This window comes from Hyla sarda, chromosome 2, assembly GCF_029499605.1.
Source record: "Hyla sarda isolate aHylSar1 chromosome 2, aHylSar1.hap1, whole genome shotgun sequence".
Classification (NCBI taxonomy): Eukaryota; Metazoa; Chordata; class Amphibia; order Anura; family Hylidae; genus Hyla; species Hyla sarda.
In genome coordinates this window covers 348,643,850-348,666,712 of record NC_079190.1, presented here as the reverse complement: position 1 = coordinate 348,666,712, position 22,863 = coordinate 348,643,850, and the positions used below count along the sequence as shown (strand labels likewise).

At 43.6% G+C, this 22,863-nt stretch overlaps 1 protein-coding gene across 1 annotated transcript; it reads left to right on the top strand.

The window, feature by feature from the left end:
- The first annotated feature begins 399 nt into the window (after positions 1-399).
- Positions 400-21,952, top strand: LOC130357472 (preprofallaxidin-8-like). The gene is made up of 3 exons (XM_056560166.1): positions 400-436; positions 3,808-3,888; positions 21,439-21,952. Exons 2-3 carry the CDS (start codon positions 3,815-3,817, stop codon positions 21,950-21,952), a joined length of 588 nt encoding a protein of 195 aa, XP_056416141.1. The 5' UTR covers positions 400-436; positions 3,808-3,814.
- The last annotated feature ends 911 nt before the right edge of the window (positions 21,953-22,863 follow it).

Here is a 22,863-nt window from a genome sequence, read left to right as displayed (position 1 = left end):
TGCTGAATATATGAAATAGAAATATTAAGATCAATCACTGGACTAAAGAAACCTGATAATGTTAGTACAGATAGTGTCATCTTACCCTAAATCCCCAGGTCCGAATTTACTACAAAAACATATTGGGTGATTTCTATTATAATAACATGTTCACAGTAATATGGTATAAATTAACTGAAGACAAATGTCATAAGATATACAGTATTAGCATGTGTACTCAATGTGCTAAAATATGAACTTACTCCTAGATCATGAGACCCACAATATAAACATAACTCGTATAACATGAGACCACACGAGCATGAGAACAGCAAACACAATGAGATATCAACCTCCAAATTGATGGTATATAAACCACAAGTGTATCCCAAGAAGTAAACCATTCTGTGGTATCCTGTGCTCCTGTACTCAGCGCTTTCTATATCACACTTACACGGTATGTATTACTAATACTAAAATATAACTAATATATGTATATTGCACATTTTATCAGCACAATTTCAAAAGTTAAGACTTAAATCCGGTACAATTTTATTTCACAATGTTACGCTATATTAAATAAATGATGTAAAGATGTTGAACTATATTTTCTGTTGATCAATTTTCTTATGTGTAATTGACAGGTCAGGAACAATGGATGGGTACTATAGATTCCATTGGATTAGCTATAATAATAGTAGGGCAGGCTGTATTTTCTGGATGACATATCCCATTTAAAAACTGTGTTGTAGAGAATTGTAATTCAACAATTGTTACAGAGGTATATAAATAGATTAGAAAATAATTCATCTATTCAGCCACCAACCTGACAATTTAACTCATGAGTATTTTCTGAGTATTATTGTAGTTGTTACAATACTTCAGCCTCTAGAGAAGATTGTAGATATAAACCAGTAATATCATTTTTATTTTCCAGTTCTCTGCTCACCTGGTGATATTATTAAATTAGAGCAATAGCTACATATACAGGGTGGGCCATTTATATGGATATTCCTGGTGATATTAACTTCCTGTTTGTGGCACATTAGGATATGTGAGGGGGGAAACTTTTCAAGATGGGTGGTGACCATGAAGGCCATTTTGAAGTCGGCCATTTTGAATCCAACTTTGTTTTTTTCAATAGGAAGAAAAACAATGATGTGCTTGGTTTTAACGTAACTTTATTCTTTCATTAGTTATTTACAAGTTTCTGACCACTTATAAATGTGTTCAATGTGCTGCCCATTGTGTTGGATTGTCAATGCAACCCTCTTCTCCCACTCTTCACACACTGATAACCACACCGCAGGAGAAATGCTAGCACAGGCTTCCAGTATCCGTAGTTTCAGGTGCTGCACATCTCGTATCTTCACAGCATAGACAATTGCCTTCAGATGACCCCAAAGATAAAAGTCTAAGGGGGTCAGATCGGGAGACCTTGGGGGACATTCAACTGGCCCACGATGACCGATTCACTTTCCAGGAAACTCTACATCTAGGAATGCTCAGACCTGGCATGTTCCCTGAGTTTTTCCAGCAAGATGGTGCACCACCACATTATTGGTGTCAGGCCCGAGCATTCCTAGATGAACAGTTTCCTGGCAAGTGGATTGGTCGTCGTGGGCCAGTTGAATGTCCCCCAAGGTCTCCCGATCTGACCCCATTAGACTTTTATCTTTGGGGTCATCTGAAGGCAATTGTCTATGCTGTGAAGATACGAGATGTGCAGCACCTGAAACTACGGATACTGGAAGCCTGTGCTAGCATTTCTCCTGCGGTGTTGCTATCAGTGTGTGAAGAGTGGGAGAAGATGGTTGCAAAGACAATCCAACACAATGGGCAGCACATTGAACACATTTTCTAAGTGGTCAGAAACTTGTAAATAACTCATGAAAGAATAAAGTTATGTTAAAACCAAGCACATCATTGTTTTTCTTGTGAAATTCCCAATAAGTTTGATGTGTCACATGATCCTCTTCCTATTGAAAAAACAAAAGTTGGATTCAAAATGGCCAACTTTAAAATGGCCGCCATGGTCACCACCCATCTTGAAAAGTTTCCCCCCTCACATATACTAATGTGCCACAAACAGGAAGTTAATATCATCAATCATTCCCATTTTATTAAGGTGTATCCATATTAATGGCCCACCCTGTACATGTAGTAAATATTATCATATAAATCATGAACCTTTTAGGGGTCCTAAGGCCTGGAATTGAAAAACACTGCTTTAGACTAAAATACGGATCTGTATAATAGTAATGTGCAATTCACAGATCTGCTCACCTGGGTAAGAGTAACTTTTCTTTATGTTACTCCTGACCTGGACAGGTAAATGGATTATAGGCAATGACTTCCACAATGCCTAAAGCAAGCTCTTGGGGAGCAGTCTGACCCAAGAAGATTGCATATTACAGGATTGGTTAGCTGCAAAGTTGACAGCAGCTAGTAGGCCGGGGGCAAGAATATGAAAATATTTGAAAAACAGGAAACTGCTGTGAAAGTAATTTCTTAAAATTTGAGTAGAGCTAAGTTTTACGATGTGATGTTAAGTAGTGATGAGCGGCAGGGGCCATATTCAAATTTGCGACATTTTGCGAATATATTGATGATTATTTGTCCTATGTTCGCGAAATTTGCATATTTGCTATGTTCCTTCACTTTTTTCCATGCGAAAATTCGCATGTAAAATTTGCATAACAATTTGCATAAAATTTGCATGTGAAAAAAACACAAAAAAACTAATATTCGTCATTACGAATATATAGCACTATATTCTAAATATTCGCAAAATCGCGAAGTGCCAATATTCACAATAAAAATTTGCATTACGAATATTTGTCCTCAACACTAATGTTAACACGTATCTGTCATATCACAGAAAAAAACTAATTCATATATGTATGTTACACACTAGGTCATGCAGATGCTTTACATCTGTATGTGGTTCACAAATCCCTCTGAACTGCTGTTCACTCATTCTGACATCCACTACTTAGGGAGGGGCATGTCCTGTCACTCACTATGCATTCAATTTCTCCCTGAGTCTGCTGTGCTGTGCTTGGTCTAGTCATCCAGTCACTGCAGGCTGCTCTGTAACCCCTCCTCTCTGTTTTCATGCTGCAGTCTGATAGACAAGACAGAAGAGAACACAGAGCATTGCTAGTCCTGCCCTCACTTTCTGGACTTTGTCCCAGCCTATGCTTCAGCTGGGACAAAGATGATGCTGCAGCCAGGCAGGATTATGTTCTAGATGGTATGGGGACCACTAGTGGTCTTTTTTATAAACTATGATTGTTATAAAAAAGGAGCTAATTTAAAAAAATATATATATTAGAAAGGCTAATGTTTTACCAATATGTACAACATATAAAGGGTTCTGAAAGTGCCCATTTGATGTATTTCCCGTTGGCAAGTTTCCAGTTTCTTCTTCATCTACTATGATACTTCCTGACTCTTATAATTAATCCTGGTAATTAGACTGTGAAGCCACTGGGGACAGGGACTGATAGGTATGATGACAACCTCTACAATACAGTGACATAAATAGGCAATATAGCAACATCATAACTATGCGAATAATGACACTAAATCTTTTACTCACATTAATACAGTATAAATAAAAAATGATAACATAACCACATGATCCTGCACACCAGCACAAAGGTAAATCACTGCTTACACTTACCAATACAAAGCGTATGGTAAATCCTAATAGAAACAATGGCTGATTCGCAGTAAATGCTGATATAAAATGAATTTCGGGATGTTTGCTTACCTAAATATTTATATTAACACCAAAAAATAACAATATATTTCTTTTCACAGACTAAACATGGCTTTTGTGAAGAAATCTCTTTTCCTCGTACTATTCCTTGGATTAGTCTCACTGTCATTCTGTGAAGAACAGTAAGTACTCATGTATTATATTAACCCCTTCAGGACCAAGCCCATTTTGGCCTTAAGGACCGGAGCGTTTTTTGCACATCTGACCACTGTCACTTTAAACATTAATAACTCTGGAATGCTTTTAGTTATCATTCTGATTCTGAGACTGTTTTTTCGTGACATATTCTACTTTAACATAGTGGTAAAATTTTGTGGTAACTTTCATCCTTTCTTGGTGAAAAATCCCAAAATTTCATGAAAAAATTTAAAATTTTGCATTTTTCAAACTTTGAAGCTCTCTGCTTGTAAGGAAAATGGATATTCCAATTTTTTTTTTATTATTCACATATACAATATGTCTACTTTATGTTTGCATCATAAAATTTATGAGTTTTTACTTTTGGAAGACACCAGAGGGCTTCAAAGTTCAGCAGCAATTTTCCAATTTTTCACAAAATTTTCAAACTCGCTATTTTTCAGAGACCAGTTCAGGTTTGAAGTGGATTTGAAGGGTCTTCATATTAGAAATACCCCATGAAAGACCCCATTATAAAAACTACACCCCCCAAAGTATTCAAAATGACATTCAGTCAGTGTTTTAACCCTTTAGGTGTTTCACAGGAATTGCAGCAATCTGAAGGAGAAAATTCAAAATCTTCATTTTTTACACTCGCATGTTCTTGTAGACCCAATTTTTGAATTTTTGCAAGAGGTAAAAGGAGAAAATTTTTACTTGTATTTGTAGCCCAATTTCTCTTGAGTAAGCACATACCTCATATGTCTATGTTAATTGTTCGGCGGGCGCAGTAGAGGGCTCAGAAGCGAAGGAGCGACAAGGGGATTTTGGAGAGAACATTTTTCTGAAATGGTTTTTGGGGGGCATGTCACCTTTAGGAAGCCCCTAGGGTGTCAAACCAGCAAAAAAAATAACACATGGCATACTATTTTGGAAACTAGACCCCTTGGGGAACATAACAAGGGGTAAAGTGAACCTTAATACCCCACAGGGGTTTCATGACTTTTTCAAATGTAAAAAAAAAAAAAAATTTTTTTACCTAAAATGCTTGTTTAGAACTTCCTCTTGGAACTCCAGGTATGTCCCTGTGTTGCCAGCGTTCTTGTACAGTACAAAAGAGTTGTACATGGCAACCTGTACCATGTAGACCGCAACTTTTTTGTACCATATCTTTGTTTTCCGCATGGCATTATATGGCTTGAGGACTTGATCAGAAAGATCAACTCCCCCCATATACCGATTGTAGTCCAGAATACAATCGGGCTTGAGGACCGGTCCCACGGTACCTCGCACAGGGACAGGGGTGCTGCCATTCCCATGAATTGTGGTGAGCATAAGGACATCCCTCTTGTCCTTATACCGGACCAACAACAGGTTCTCATGGGAAAAGGCACGGGACTCACCCCGGGGGATAGGAGTCTGCAGGGGATAGGAAGGAAGGCCTCTTTGATTCTTCCGGACTGTCCCACAAGCGAGCGTGGATCTGGCGGCGAGGGATGTGAAGAGAGGGATACTAGTATAAAAGTTATCCACGTAAAGGTGGTAACCTTTATCTAGCAATGGGTGCAAAAGGCCCCAAACGATTTTCCCGCTCACACCCAGAGTGGGGGAACAATCTGGGGGTTCAATGCAGGAATCTCGTCCCTCATACACCATAAACTTGCAAGTGTACCCGGAGGTACTCTCGCAAAGTTTATACATCTTCACGCCATACCGCGCTGGCTTGGTAGGGATGTATTGCCGGAAGCTGAGTCTCCCCTTAAAGCTGATGAGCGACTCATCAATAGCGACCTCCCTTCCAGGGACATAGGCCTCCCAAAATATGGCCCCGAAGTGATTGATGACCGGCCTGATTCTATACAGGCGGTCATACGCGGGATCAGTTCGGGGGGGACATGCCGCATTATCAGCATAATGCAAACATCTTCGAATGGCCTCGAACCAGGAACGTGCCATGGCCATACTGTAGAGGGGTGTCTGGTAAAAGATGTCCCCACTCCAATATTGCCTGACACTGGGTTTTTTAACTAGACCCATATGCAGCACGAGGCCCCAAAAGGTCCTCATTTCGGCTGCATCGACTGGAGTCCAGCCGCCGGGTCTAGCTAAAAGTGAGCCCGGGTTAGCGGCGACGAACTGTTGGGCGTACAGATTCGTCTGTGTAACCATTAGATTAACAAAGTCGTCACTGAAAAAATGACCGAAAAAGTCCTTTTCAGTGAACCCGGCGATGTTAATCTTGATTCCTGAGTCGCCAACAAACTCAGGAATCACGGGCTCGTGGTCCGCTGGCTCAGCCCAGACAAGTTCTCCGGTACGAGGTACCAGTGACCTTGGCAGGGGGGCTTCACTAGTATGAGCGCCAGGGGGACTCATACTAGCATGGGGCACAGGGTCAAGGGCAGAGGAGGTTTGCGGCACCACACGGCGGCGTCTCCGCCTCCTTGGTGGCTCATCATCAGAACTAGATGATAAGGAGGACGATGAAATAAGGAAGGTGGGGTCTTCATCGTCCTCTGAGCCGCTCTTGGTGTCGGAGGCAATTATGGCATATGCCTCCTCCGCCGAAAACGCTCTGCGGGCCATTTCCCTACTCTAATGGGGATACGGCGGTGTGTGTGTGTGGGGGGAAACTTTATTGGTGTGTGTGCTGCGTGTGGTGTGGTGCGATACTACCTCCCTAACCCGCCCTAGCCTAACCTAACCTAACTAAACTAACCCGCCCTAACAGAAAAAATATATAAAATAAAAAGGGGACTTTAAAAAAAAAAGGGGGACTTCTAGCGCAAAAAAAACCCTGCGCCAAAAAAATAAGCGTTTATCTAATCAGTGGTGTGCGCACTGATTAGCGCTTGTGGCGGCAGGGGGCGCAGAAGTCAGAGGGGGGTCCGGCCACTCAGCCCAGAACAGCGGCTGGTGGCTTGTACTCAGACCCCCACACAAAAAACCCGAAAAATAAAATAAAAAAACGCTTAACCCCGGAAAAAATGCACCCGCCTGAACAAAAAAAAAAAAACGCTGATCAGTGATAAATCACCGACAGCGGTGGGACAGGCTGCACACACAGGTACGGTCCGTCCACACAGTACACGCCTGCTACTGGTGGCACGGACCGCCTATGGGTGCAAAAAAAGCGCTAGAAAACGCGTAAAAAAGCGCCGGCACCACAAAAAAAACGCTGATCAGTACTAGGCTGGCGGCAGACCGCAGCGACCCAGCAGGGCCGGGGTCACGCAGCTAAAGGTGCTACGGACCCACGGACACCCACCGAGGTACGCCGAAAAAAAAAAAAAAAAAACTTTTTTTTTTAAACCCTAACCTGTCCCTACCTAAATCTAAAGCTATCCCTGGGGTTTTCTGTGCCAAGGGGCCACAGAAAGGGGGCAAGGGGCACTTTTTTTTACTGAGGGGATGGTGGGCAGCACGGGGCTCCGTCCTGCACACCAGATCTGAGTGGAATGGTGGGCAGAACGGAGCAACGTGCTCCTAGCCCCCACCATCCCCTCCCATTACACTGTGATTGGTGTGGCCACTTTGGCCACCCAATCACAACTGTACTGACGGGGGTGGCCACAATGCCAGCCCCCAGTACAGCAAGGATGATGATTGGTGGTGTATACTACACCACCAGTCACCATCTATATCCAGGTCACAGGGTCACACGTGACCCTGAGGACCCGGAACCGCTGCAGAACGCTGGTTAGTAGTTACCGGCGTCCTGCAGCGATCGCCGGTATAGGAGGTCCTCCGGACCTCCTCCGGCACACTGCTGGGATGTCTGCTGATAGAAATCAGCAGACATCCGGCTCCGATCCCCGCCCGGCGAGCGGTGGGGAACGGAATAGCAGTGCATCGCTCATCTGAATTGATGAGCGATGTGCTGCGATCGCCGACATGGGGGGACATAATGACCCCCCTGGGCCATATGCCGGGATGCCTGCTGAAAGATTTCAGCAGGCATCCGGCTCCGGCGCCCCTCCGGCTAGCGGTGGGGGCCGGATTTCCCACGGGCGTATGGACACGCCCTCGGTCCTTAAGGACTCGGAATGGAGGGCGTATCCATACGCCCTATGTCCTGAAGAGGTTAAAGCAATGCATAAAAGGATTATTCTCATAAAATATGACATCTTAGTAGTATACACCATCATTTCATGTCTAGTGGGGATTTGAGAACTGAGACCCCCACTGATCCTAAGAATGAATGGGTGGCAATGCTGTTTTAGTGTTGCAGCTCCACCACTGTGGTTCCTGCTCAGCAGCACTCTCGGTCACTCTCTAAGCAAGGAACTACATTCTAGTCCTATCTGAATGAGGCAGCGCTTCAGTTCTATGCACAGACAAAGGCTGGTACATCCACTCAGAGTGAATTGTAGATCATTATAATATGGGAGCCTGTAAGTGTTTCATGTTGCCTGTAATCCGAGCAGCATGAAAACAAGTGACAAGTTCCCTTCAATAATCACAACTACATGAATTGGATGGCACTATGCCAAAGTCTTACAGAATAGGCAATATGTCACGATTCGGCAGGCTGGAGGTGGATCCTCTGTGTCAGAGAGGGATTGGCGTGGACCGTGTTGGTGGACCGGTTCTAAGTTGCTACTGGTTTTCACCAGAGCCCGCCGCAAAGCAGGAGGGTCTTGCAGCGGCGGTAGCAACCAGGTCGTATCCACCGGCAACGGCTCAACCTCTCTGACTGCTGAGATAGGCATGGTACAAGGGATAAGGCAAGAGCAAGGTTGGACGAAGCAGAAGGTCAGGGCAGGCAGCAAGGATCGTAGTCAGGGGCAACGGCAGAAGGTCTGTACACAGGCTAGGAACACTCAAGGAAAGGCTTTCACTGGCACAAGGGCAACAAGATCCGGCGAGGGAGTGCAGGGGAAGTGAGGTATAAGTAGGGAGTGCACAGGTGATGACACTGATTAGGCCTGCTGCGCCAATCAGTGGCGCAGTGGCCCTTTAAATTGCAGAGACCCGGCGCGCGCGCGCCCTAAGGAGCGGGGCCGCGCGCACAGGGACAACACAGACGGGGAACGGGTCAGGTACGGGAGCCGAGATGCGCATCGCAAGCGGGCGCGTCCCGCATCGCGAATCGCATCCCGGCTGGGAGCAATATCGCAGCGCACCCGGTCAGCAGGTCTGACCGGAGCGCTGCGAATAAGAGAACGCTGCGAGCGCTTCGGGGAGGAGCGGGGACCCGGAGCGCTCGGCGTAACACAATAATATGTAGGCAATACAACCTACAAACCTTCAACTTGTCAAATTAAACAATTATAGAAAAAAAAATCACTTTTGTTATTGCACTTTCATCAGATATCCAACAAGTGCCCCCACATAAAAACATCAACACATGATATTAAGTAGAAAAACAACGAACACAAGAAATTAAAATTTCGTTTACCATGTGGTCAAAATTAATTGGATGTTAGTATAAATTGCACACGGCACGCCTTAACTGGTTTATGAATGTAAACCTAACTAATGGACAATACTACAATTACACAAATGGAATGAATAGTAGGTATCCAGGTAGGTTGTTAGCTAGGTAGGTAGCAAGGTAGTTAGCTATGTAGGTAAATAGGCAGCCAGGTAGCCAAGTAGGTAGCCTGGAAGCTAACCAGGATAATAGGTAGCTAGCTAAGTAGGTTCATAGCCAGGAAGGTATGTAGGTAGGTTGGTAGCCAGGTAGGTGAGTAGGTAGCCATGTAGCTAGATAGGTAGCTATATAGGTTGGTAGATAGTCAGGTAGGTAACCAGGTAGCCAGGTAGGTAGTCAACCCCACCCCATGCAGCAATCTCCTCTGCAGTACAGCCTGTCTATGTCCTTCTTCCTCCACTGTGCACACTTACACTGAAAGAAAGCTGTTAACTGTATGTGTATGTGCACAAACAGCTGAAAGCAGTGCTATCTCGCTTGGGGATCCAGGACAAGTGTCCTGGATTCCCCATTAACAAGTAAGCAACTGTGCCAGGTAGCCCCCTCTCTGCTTGGGCCCTACAGCAGTGGTGGACGTACACTTTGGCGGCCTGCGTCTCCCACTCCACCTGGGTGTGCTCCCCCACCAGGTGCCTAGTTTGCCAAAGCGTAGGTACGCCACTGCATTTCTATATATGCATCCCTTTAAGGTAAGCCACCTGATCAGTGATGTCTCAAGCTTTCTTATTTCGGGGAGTCACACTGGGGCCAGAACACAATTGGGGTGGGGGGGTCAATAAAAAAAATTGTGCTGCACTAATCTGCATGAGCAATTAAATTATTGCTCATACAAGTTTCCTAGAGGACTAAAATACTGTAAAGAATAAATAAAAAATGTTTAAAAATATAAAGAAAAAATTTAAGTCACCCACCTTTTTCCCATATTCCAAAATAAAAACAAAAAGAAAACATATTTGGTATCACTGCATGTGGAATTTTCAGATCTATTAAAATATAACATTATTGATCCTGCATGATAAATGGCATAAAAGAAAAAAAAAACAGATTTGCGTTTTTGGTCACAATGGTGAAAATCACAACGCAAAGAGTAAGTCCCAAAACAGCTAAGTGGAAAAACTAAAAAAATGTATATGGATCAGAAGAGGGCAATTTTAAGCATACTCATTTTTGAATACCCCATGACCCTAAATAAATCCTTACTCTAGCCCCCACACACAGTAGTCACAGCTCAAAACCCTCCACATCCATCTGTTAACTCTGCATCCCTCCCCCCATTCTTTATAGTGCACCAGCTCCTCATCCATCCATTATAGTGCACCACAGGGTGAGGTGGCAGTGCATTATAAAGAATGGGGGATTAGGTGGTGGTGCATAGTAATGAGCACCAGGGGCCATATTCGAATTTGCGATATTTCGCAAATATATTGACGATTATTCGTCCTATGTTTGTGAAATTTGCATATTCGCTATGTTCATTCACTTTGTTTTATATGAGAAAATTTGCAAGGAAAAATGGCATAAAAATGTAAATTATGAATATTCTAAATATTCGTGAAATCGTGAAGTGACGATATTTGCAAAAAAAATTTGCATTGCAAATTGCATTACGAATATTCGTGCTCAACACTAGTGGTGCACTGACTGCACTATAAAGTATAGGGAGTGAGGACGTGATGCACTATAAGGTATGGGGGGGTGAGGATATGTTGAACTACAAAGGATGGGGGTGAGGAGGTGATGAGCTATAAAGGATGAGGGGTGAGGAGGTGATGAACTATAAATATAGGGGTGAGGAGGGGATTCACTATAAAGATAGGAGTGACAAGGGCATGCACTGTGAAGGATTGGGGTGAGGAGGGGATGTACTATAAATGATAGGGGGGAGGAGGGGATACACTGTAAAGGATAGGGATGAGGAGGGGATACACTATAAAGGATAGGGGTGAGGAGGGGATGTGCCATAAATGATAGGGATGAGGAGGGGATGCACTATAAATAATAGGGGTGAGGAGGGGAAACACTATAAATGATAGGGGTGAGGAGGGGATGTGCTATAAATGATAGGGGAGAGGAGGGGATGTGCTATGAATGATAGGGGTGAGGAGGGGATTAGCTATAAATGATAGGGGTGAGGAGGGGATACACTATAAATGATAGGGGTGAGGAGGGGATACACTATAAATGATAGGGGTGAGGAGGGGATGTGCTATTAATGATAGGGGTGATGAGGGAATGTGCTATAAATGATAGGGGTGAGGAGGGGATACACTATAAAGGATAGGGGTGAGGAGGGGATGTGCTATAAATGATAGGGGTGAGGAGGGGATGTACTATAAATGATAGGGGTGAGGAGGGGATGTGCTATAAATCATAGGAGTGAGGAGGGGATGAGCTATAAATGATAGGGGTGAGGAGGGGATACAAAATAAAGGATAGGGATGAGGAGGGGATACACTATAAAGGATAGGGGTGAGGAGGGGATGTGCTATAAATGATAGGGGTGAGGAGGGGATTTGCTATAAATGATAGGGGTGAGAAGGGGATGTGCTTTAAATCATAGGGGTGAGGAGGGGATGAGCTATAAATGATAAAGTGAGGAGGGGATACACTATAAATGATAGGGGTGAGGAGGGGATGTGCTATAAATCATAGGAGTGAGGAGGGGATACACTATAAATGATAGGGGTGAGGAAGGGATACACTATAAAGGATAGGGGTGAGGAGGGGATGTGCTATAAATGATAGGGGTGAGGAGGAGATGTGCTATAAATGATAGGGGTGAGGAGGGGATGTACTATAAATGATAGGGGGAGGAGGGGGATACACTATAAATGATAGGGATGAAGAGGGGATGTACTATAAATGATAGGGGTGAGGAAGGGATACACTATAAAGGATAGGGATGAGGAGGGGATACACTATAAAGGATAGGGGTGAGGAGGGGATGTGCCATAAATGATAGGGATGAGGAGGGGATGGACTATAAATGATAGGGGTGAGGAGGGGATACACTATAAATGATAGGGGTGAGGAGGGGATACACTATAAATGATAGGGGTGAGGAGGGGATGTGCTATAAATGATAGGGGCGAGGAGGGGATGTGCTATAAATGATAGGGGTGAGGAGGGGATGAGCTATAAATGATAGGGGTGAGGAGGGGATACACTATAAATGATAGGGGTGAGGAGGGGATACACTATAAATGATAGGGGTGAGGAGGGGATACACTATAAAGGATAGGGGTGAGGAGGGGATGTACTATAAATGGTAGGGGTGAGGAGGGGATGTGCTATAAATGATAGGAGTGAGGAGGGGATACACTATAAATGATAGGGGTGAGGAGGGGATACACTATAAATGATAGGGGTGAGGAGGGAATGTGCTATAAATGATAGGGGTGAGGAGGGGATGTGCTATAAATGATAGGGGTGAGGAGGGGATGTGCTATAAATGATTGGGGTGAGGAGGGGATGTACTATAAATGATAGGGGGAGGAGGGGGATACACTATAAATGATAGGGATGAAGAGGGGATGTACTATAAATGATAGGGGTGAGGAGGGGATACACTATAAAGGATAGGGATGAGGAGGGGATACACTATAAAGGATAGGGGTGAGGAGGGGATGTGCCATAAATGATAGGGATGAGGAGGGGATGGACTATAAATGATAGGGGTGAGGAGGGGATACACTATAAATGATAGGGGTGAGGAGGGGATACACTATAAATGATAGGGGTGAGGAGGGGATGTGCTATAAATGATAGGGGCGAGGAGGGGATGTGCTATAAATGATAGGGGTGAGGAGGGGATGAGCTATAAATGATAGGGGTGAGGAGGGGATACACTATAAATGATAGGGGTGAGGAGGGGATACACTATAAATGATAGGGGTGAGGAGGGGATACACTATAAAGGATAGGGGTGAGGAGGGGATGTACTATAAATGGTAGGGGTGAGGAGGGGATGTGCTATAAATGATAGGAGTGAGGAGGGGATACACTATAAATGATAGGGGTGAGGAGGGGATACACTATAAATGATAGGGGTGAGGAGGGAATGTGCTATAAATGATAGGGGTGAGGAGGGGATGTACTATAAATGATAGGGGGAGTAGGGGATACACTTTAAATGATAGGGATGAGGAGGGGATACACTATAAATGATAGGGGTGAGGAGGGGATACACTATAAAGGATAGGGGTGAGGAGGGGATACACTATAAAGGATAGGGGTGAGGAGGGGATGTGCTATAAATGATAGGGGTGAGGAGGGGATGTGCTATAAATGATAGGGGTGAGGAGGGGATGTACTATAAATGATAGGGGTGAGGAGGGGATGTACTATAAATGATAGGGGTGAGGAGGGGATGTGCTATAAATCATAGGGGTGAGGAGGGGATGAGCTATAAATGATAGGGGTGAGGAGGGGATACAAAATAAAGGATAGGGATGAGGAGGGGATACACTATAAAGGATAAGGGTGAGGAGGGGATGTGCTATAAATGATAGGGGTGAGGAGGGGATTTGCTATAAATGATGGGGGTGAGGAGGGGATGTGCTATAAATCATAGGGGTGAGGATGGGATGAGCTATAAATGATAGGGGTGAGGAGGGGATACACTATAAATGATAGGGGTGAGGAGGGGATACACTATAAATGATAGGGGTGAGGAGGGGATGTGCTATTAATGATAGGGGTGATGAGGGAATGTGCTATAAATGATAGGGGTGAGGAGGGGATACACTATAAAGGATAGGGGTGAGGAGGGGATGTGCTATAAATGATAGGGGTGAGGAGGGGATGTACTATAAATGATAGGGGTGAGGAGGGGATGTGCTATAAATCATAGGAGTGAGGAGGGGATGAGCTATAAATGATAGGGGTGAGGAGGGGATACAAAATAAAGGATAGGGATGAGGAGGGGATACACTATAAAGGATAGGGGTGAGGAGGGGATGTACTATAAATGGTAGGGGTGAGGAGGGGATGTGCTATAAATGATAGGAGTGAGGAGGGGATACACTATAAATGATAGGGGTGAGGAGGGGATACACTATAAATGATAGGGGTGAGGAGGGAATGTGCTATAAATGATAGGGGTGAGGAGGGGATGTACTATAAATGATAGGGGGAGTAGGGGATACACTTTAAATGATAGGGATGAGGAGGGGATACACTATAAAGGATAGGGGTGAGGAGGGGAAGTGCTATAAATGATAGGGGTGAGGAAGGGATGTGCTATAAATGATAGGGGTGAGGAGGGGATGTGCTATAAATCATAGGAGTGAGGAGGGGATACACTATAAATGATAGGGGTGAGGAAGGGATACACTATAAAGGATAGGGGTGAGGAGGGGAAGTGCTATAAATTATAGGGGTGAGGAAGGGATGTGCTATAAATGATAGGGGTGAGGAGGGGATGTGCTATAAATCATAGGAGTGAGGAGGGGATACACTATAAATGATAGGGTTGAGGAAGGGATACACTCTAAAGGATAGGGATGAGGAGGGGATGTGCTATAAATGATAGGGGTGAGGAGGGGATGTGTTACAAATGATATGGGTGAGGAGGGGATGTGCTATAAATGATAGGGATGAGGAGGGGATACACTATAAATGATAGGTGTGAGGAGGGGATACACTATAAATGATAGGGATGAGGAGGGGATGCACTATAAATGATAGGTGTGAGGAGGGGATCCACTATAAATGATAGGGATGAGGAGGGGATGCACTATAAATAATAGGTGGGAGGAGGGGATGTGCTATAAATGATAGGGGTGAGGAGGTAATACACTATAAGTGATAGGGGTGAGGAGGGGATGTGCTATAAATGATAGGGGTGAGGAGGGGGATGTGCTATAAATGATAGGGGTGAGGAGGGAATACACTATAAATGATAGGGGTGAGGAGGGGATGTGCTATAAATGATAGGGGTGAGAAGGGGAAACACTGTAAAGGATTGGGGTGAGGAGGGGATGTACAGTAACCCTCTGACATGCGATGGCCCCGACATATGATCAAATCGACATACAATGCTTTTATATGTCTGGGCCATCGCATTAACTGCTATCCGACAGTGCAAAATGCTTAAGCTGCTGTCGGATAGCAGTTTAAGCGTCCCGGACAGGTTCACTTACCTATCCCTGCTGCTCCGGGTCCACTTCGGGATCCTCCGGCGTCTTTTAACACTGACTTTGTAATAATTCCTGCCAAAAAACTATGGTGTTAAAATACTCACTGTACCCCCTAGCGAATACCTTGAGGGGTCTAGTTTTTAAAATGGGGTCATTTGGGGGGGGGGGGGGGGGTGTTCCTATGTTCTACTACCTTTTAATTTCTGCAAACCTTGCATAGCACATAAAAAAAGATGTACTTTTCAAATTTTCTAAATTTTCTAAATTTCAAGTTAAATTGTTAGGCTTCTAATTAATTTAAAATGTTAATTAAAAACAAAAAAATGACGTCAAAATAAAGTAGACATCTGAAAGTATAAGTTTCATAAACTATTTGGTCAGTACGTATAAATATATTTTAACACCATAGTTTTTTGGCAGGAATTATTACAAAGTCAGTGTTAAAAATTCGAAATTTGGAATTTTTCACAAATGCATCATTTGGGGGGCATATTTTTTGTACATCACTTCTGATATTGAAAGAAATGCACCCTATATTTTATTTAGCTGCTTGTCCCATGTTCGGAAATACCCCCGCTTTGGCCATATATGGTTCCTTGGCCGCGTGGTAGGACTCAGAAGGAGAGGAGCGCCATTTGGCTTTCAGGGCAGAACAGTACCCCCACCCCCACAAGTGATCCCATTTATATACCGCACCCCTACAAGTTATTGGCTGGACCAGGGACCTCTCTGATTGGTCCTTGGTCGGCTGGCAGTATAACGCGTCTGTCTGTGACAGTTAAGGCTCCTGATGGATATATCCGCCATGTTGTGGGAATAAGCACCCGCTCATGGCGAATATATCCATCACTGCTGCGGCTGGGTAGCTCAGTGTGTCCGCTCATGACTGCTGGCGGGAAATCCGCCGCTATGAGTGAACACACAAAGCTACCCAGCCGCAGCAGGGAGCTCATTACCGTGACTGCTGCATAATGTGTAGGATCAGGGACGTGCACAGACATTTTGAAGGGCAGGGGCTCAAGTAAAAAAGAGGGCACTTCTCATAATTTAAAAAACGTCTGCCAGACTTAATGGGCAGATGTGTTGCGGCCCAGGGATACAGAGGACTCCCTCCAGGCCTCCTCAACATTCCTATCCCCCATAAAAGTTGGTGTTTTTGTAAAATCGAGTGAAGAACAGTTTCTCTGAGGTCTGCCATGTGTATATACACTTTGTCTGTGCTGTCAGTCTTATTTCAGAAAACATGTGACAGCTGCCCTATAATATACTGTATTATAGAGGAGATTCATCAAAATCTGTGCAGAGAAAGAGCGGTGCAGTCGCCCATAGCAACCAATCAGATCATTTTGCAGAAGGCTTTTCCTCTGCAAAGGTTTTAATAAATCTCCCCCTATATGCCCCGGTCTGACCTCTATATGACAGAACGTGCACTGTCCAGCCTCACCCATCCCCAATCACCCAGCACCCATCACCCATCCCCAATCACCCATCCCCAATCCCCAATCACCCATCCCCAATCCCCCAGCACCCATCCCCAATCCCCCCATCACCCAGCACCAATCACCCAGCACCAATCACCCATCACCCATCCCCAATCCCCCCATCCCCAATCCCCCCATCCCCAATCCCCCAATCACCCAGCATCAATCACCCATCACCCACCTTATGCAGGAATCTCCACACAGCTCTGGTTCTTACACTGAAGAGATGGACACCACACTAATATATACTTAAATGCTACAATATACATGTCGGCAAAAAAAAGAATTACAAATATACAAAGCCAGGCATAGCACAGCATACAGGATGGAGGACGGAAGCTCCGCCTCCATTGCGCACAAGACTGACTTCGCATACTAGCAATGTGGGGCAATACCTAGAAAATGGAAAGACCAATTTTTGTATACATGCACTGTAACCTAGTGTATTGGGTTTAGTGCGAGTAAACAGCCTGTCAGTTTGCCTTTAAATATATACCGTACCCCCCTTTATGAACTATATACTGTGCCACCATTCATCTATTAATTCCCTATATACTGTGCCACCATTAATGAACTATATACTGTGCCACCATTAATGAACTATATACTGTGCCACCATTAATGAACTATATACTGTGCCACCGTTCATCTATTAATTCCCTATATACTGTGCCACCATTAATGAACTATATACTGTGCCACCATTCATAAATTAATTCCCTATATACTGTGCCACCATTAATTAACTATATACTGTGCCACCATTAATGAACTATATACTGTGCCACCGTTCATCTATTAATTCCCTATATACTGTGCCACCATTGATGAACTATATACTGTGCCACCATTCATCTATTAATTCCCTATATACTGTGCCACCATTAATGAACTATATACTGTGCCACCATTAATGAACTATATACCGTGCCACTATTATTTAACTATACTGTGCCACCACTAAGGGTGCGTTCACACGTGCGTATTTTCTGCTGCAGATCTGCTGCAGATTTGCTTTAGCAGATTTCTCTTCCCATTGTCAATAGGAAGCAAAATCTGCAGCAGATCTGCAGCAAAAATAGGCACATGTGAACGCACCCTAAGGATCTATACACAGTGCCAGCATACATAAAAAATATAAGGTTCCAATATAATGAAATATATACTGTGCTTCCATAAATTCCCTATATACTGTGCTTATATTCCTCCAATAATTCCCTCATAATGTGCTTCATACAATACATACAAGCACATAACATAAAGGCACATACAGTACATAGGTAATATACACACATACAGTACATAGGTAATATACACACATACAGTACATAGGTCATATACACACATACATAGAGACACTGACACAAACATACAGGTACAAATATACATTAAGAAACATAAATACACAGACACACATATAACATGGAATATATACAAACAGATATAGCCAATAAGCACATCATACATACAGGTACATACATACAATCACTCACAGATATATACACACATACAAAGATTCACTTGCTCATATATATATATATATATATATATATATATATATATATATACACACACATACATAGATTCACTTGTTCATATTATATATATATATATATATATATATATATATATATATATATTATATATATATACATACACACACACATACATACATACATACATACATAGATAGATAGATTCACTTGCTCATATATATACACACATACATACACATATATACATGCACACACATAGATTCACTTGTTCACATATATAGGCACATACATAGAGATAGACACACACACAAACACACATATATACACCTCACACTGACATACAGTCACACTAATGCCCCAGCCATCCCTCTCTGCACAAGCACATACATAGAGATACACACACACATATATACACACATCTATATACTCACACACACACTGACAGTCACTCACTTATATTTTCAGTTACTGCACAGACTGGAGTTTCTGCCCGGGACATGCTGTGGGCGGGGCTTCTCTCTGCCTCTTTTGCTCCTGTCTCCTCCGTGTGGAGAGAAGCAGAGAAATGGCAGATAATGACAGGGTGAGTGGCGCCCCCTTCCTGCAGGGATGGCACAGCACCCTCCATTAAACCACATACAAATCTCCCCAGCAACGGACCCTTTTTACTGCACCTATCACCCTTAGTCTGTAGCTCCTTTTGTGAGGGCACTAGAGGGGCAGGTGAGGAAAAGGGCAGCGGCTCCAGCCCCCTTTTACCCCTATGTGTGCACGTCCCTGTGTAGGATCACATGGTGGACATCTGCAGCATATTACATGCTGCGGATGTCCGCCAATGCGATCCTACACATTATGCATTTTTTTTATTAGATTCATTTAATAAATGTCTTTTTTTTTACACTTTTATTACATTTTTATTTATTTTTACACTTTTATTTTATTAATTTATTTATTTTTTACACTTTTTAATGCAGTTATATGCTGCCTGCCAGTTTTCTCGAGCAGGCAGCATATCAGGACGTGCCTCTGGCACGTCCTTTCAGGCAATACCCAGGGCAGACCTGGGGGTCTTTGTAGGATCCCCGGCTGCCCAGGTATGCAGCAGCACCCCGCGATGCTCCGGGGTGCTGCAGGAGAGACAGAGGGAGCCCCCTCCCTCTGTCAGAACTCCTTACAGCGCGCGGTCACTTCTGACCGCGGCTGTAAGGGTTAAAGTGTCGGGAGTGAAGTGAACTTCACTCCCGGCAGTGCGGCAGGTCCCGGCCAGCCGCGTATTACACACAGCACCCCACGATCGCGATGCGGGGTGCTGCAGAGGAGACAGAGGGAGCTCCCTCCCTCTGTCATAACACTTACAACCCGCGGTCACTTCCGACCGCGGCTGTAAGGGTTAAACTGTCGGGAGTGATGTGAACTTCACTCCCGGCAGTGCGGCAGGTCCCGGCCAGCCGCGTATTACACACAGCACCCCACGATCGCGATGCGGGGTGCTGCAGAGGAGACAGAAGGAGCTCCCTCCCTCTGTCATAACACTTACAGCCCGCGGTCACTTCCGACCGCGGCTGTAAGGGTTAAAACTGCCGGGACCGAAGTTTACTTCGGTCCTGGCAGTGCAGCAGGGTCCCGGCTGTGTGATACAGCTGAGTCCCTGCCGCGATCTCGTGGGTGCACTGGGCAGCACCCACGAGAATAATGGACGAGTATAGACATCCAGGTGGGGGAACGGCCGCCAACCTGGACGTCTATACTCGTCCGTGGTCGTTATCGGGTTAAACTCAATGGACCCCTTGACAATGTGTATTGGTATACATGGGCATCCCTTTTTTGACAGGATGCAGATGTATACCCTGAATTACAATGTGAACAGTCCCTAATTCTTATATCCATAGGGAAACATTGATTAAATTCAAGTTTAGTGCCAACACAATTAGCCATGTAGCCCCATTTTAATACAATATTAGTTGGGCTTGGATACATGTTACTAGTCTAAATAAGAACATCAAATTATAAAATGAAGAACCTGCTATAGGACTGGCGAAACAGGGACAGCAGGAGAGAGAACCCCCAACCACAGTGTCTGCCACAGTATCCTAATAACAGTAATAGCCACAAGATCCCCTAACAGTGATAATAAAAACATACTGTAATGCTGTCATAGTGTTAACCTTTGTGTAGAGCAGCAGAAACAATATAGTTAAGCTGCTGAGGTTACTTATGTGTGATAACACAGCACAGTCTCCTTTTCTCAACACCTCCCAGTCCTAGCTACCCACTGGTGTGGTCTGTGGCAGAAAAATTCTCACATGTGCCACTAACAGTGCACAAGCCAACAGTGCACCACTCAAACCAGTCTGTCTTATTTAAAGGGGTATTCCAGGCAAAAACTTTTTTTATATATCAACTGGCTCTGGAAAGTTAAACAGATTTGTAAGTTACTTCTATTAAAAAATCTTGAGTTGCTGTTTTCTGTCTAACTGCTTTCTGATGACTCACGTCCCTGGAGCTGTCCAGCTCCTATGGGGATATTCTCCCATCATGCACAGCTCCCGTGACGTGACATCATCATTGAGCAGTTAGACAGAAAACTTCAGAAGCTAATAACTATTGGAAGGATTAAGATTTTTTAATAGAAGTAATTCACAAATCTGTTTAACTTTCCAGAGCCAGTTGATATATATAAAAAAGATTTTGCCTGGAATACCCCTTTAAGTCTGAGTTTAAATGGTCCAAAAAAATAAAGCCCAACCATTAATAATCCAGCATTAGCAATTATAGCCATAAAATAAGTAAGTGAATATAGCAAAAAAACACGGTCCCAAAAACTGTGTGAGAACAAGGCCTTACCTTCACTTGTAGTTGTCAATGTAGGCCCCAGAATAGGGCCACAACACAACCATAGTGGGAAATAAATAATGGAAACCCCATTTATTGACAATGTAGTAACATTTAGCAAAATGTTTAATCAAATAGATAATATATATATATATTGTCTTTTACACAGGAAAAGAGAGGAAGAAGAGAAGAAAAGAGATGGTAGTGAGGAGGAAGAGAAGAGATTTTTGCCATGGTTAGGCCGTCGTGATGAAGAGAAGAGATTTTTGCCATGGTTAGGCCGTCGTGATGAAGAGAAGAGATTTTTGCCATGGTTAGGCCGTCGTGATGAAGAGAAGAGATTTTTGCCATGGTTAGGCCGTCGTGATGAAGAGAAGAGATTTTTGCCATGGTTAGGCCGTCGTGATGAAGAGAAGAGATTTTTGCCATGGTTAGGCCGTCGTGATGAAGAGAAGAGATTTTTGCCATGGTTAGGCCGTCGTGATGAAGAGAAGAGATTTTTGCCATGGTTAGGTCGTCGTGATGAAGAGAAGAGATTTTTGCCATGGTTAGGCCGTCGTGATGAAGAGAAGAGATTTTTGCCATGGTTAGGCCGTCGTGATGAAGAGAAGAGATTTTTGCCATGGTTAGGCCGTCGTGATGAAGAGAAGAGATTTTTGCCATGGTTAGGCCGTCGTGATTAAGAAAAGAGATTTTGGCCGCCTGGCCGCCGTTAATAAAATGTAATGTTTCATCTGTAAGGAGCACAATTATTATTAGTTGTTCCAGATCTATATTAAAGCATATTAAACTGATATGATGGTCTGTCTTTTTTTATATATGCTCAGTATGCTATGTTTATTATTACACAAAATATATATAGATATACACACACACACACTGGTAAATGGAATGGGCTCCTGACTCAAGCCCATTCCATACCCAGCAACCCCCAGCTGATTTTGGCTGGGGGCCGCTGCTAATAGCCATCATGCTGCTATCACCGTGAGCGCCTGTTAACCAATTAGTTCGCCACTGTCAATAGAATTGCATTGATCTGTATGAGGAATCTAATAATTCATCCTAAAAGTCCCCAAAGGGGGCCAATAAAGTGTAAAAGAAAATGTAACCCCATTTTCACTTTAAGGATCCGGGCATTTTTTGCACATCTGACCTCTGTCACTTTAAGCGTTAATAACTCTGGGATGCTTTTACTTTTCATTCTGATTCCGAGAAAGTTTTTTCGTGACATATTCTACTTTTTGTCAGTGGAAAATTTTTGTCGATACTTGCATCATTTCTTGGTGAAAAATTCCAAAATTTGATAAAAAATTTGAGAATTTTGCATTTTATTAACTTTGAAACTCTCTGCTTATAAGGAAAATAGACATAACAAATAAATTATATATTAATTCACATATACAATATATCTACTTTATATTTTCATCATAAAGTTGACATGTTTTTACATGTTTTGAAGTGGATTTGAAGGGCCTTCATATTAGAAATTCCCTATAAATGACCCCATTATAAAAACTGCACCCCTCAAAGTATTCAAAATGACATTCAGAAAGTCTGTTAACCCTTTAGGTGTTTCACAGGAATAGCAGCAAAA

Bases quoted from the DNA above. Each gene is read 5' to 3' on its own strand.
- LOC130357472 (XM_056560166.1), top strand. From the start codon at position 3,815: ATGGCTTTTGTGAAGAAATCTCTTTTCCTCGTACTATTCCTTGGATTA. The intron at 3,889-21,438 runs GTAAGTACTCAT...TCTTTTACACAG, and splicing joins CTGTCATTCTGTGAAGAACA to GAAAAGAGAGGAAGAAGAGA.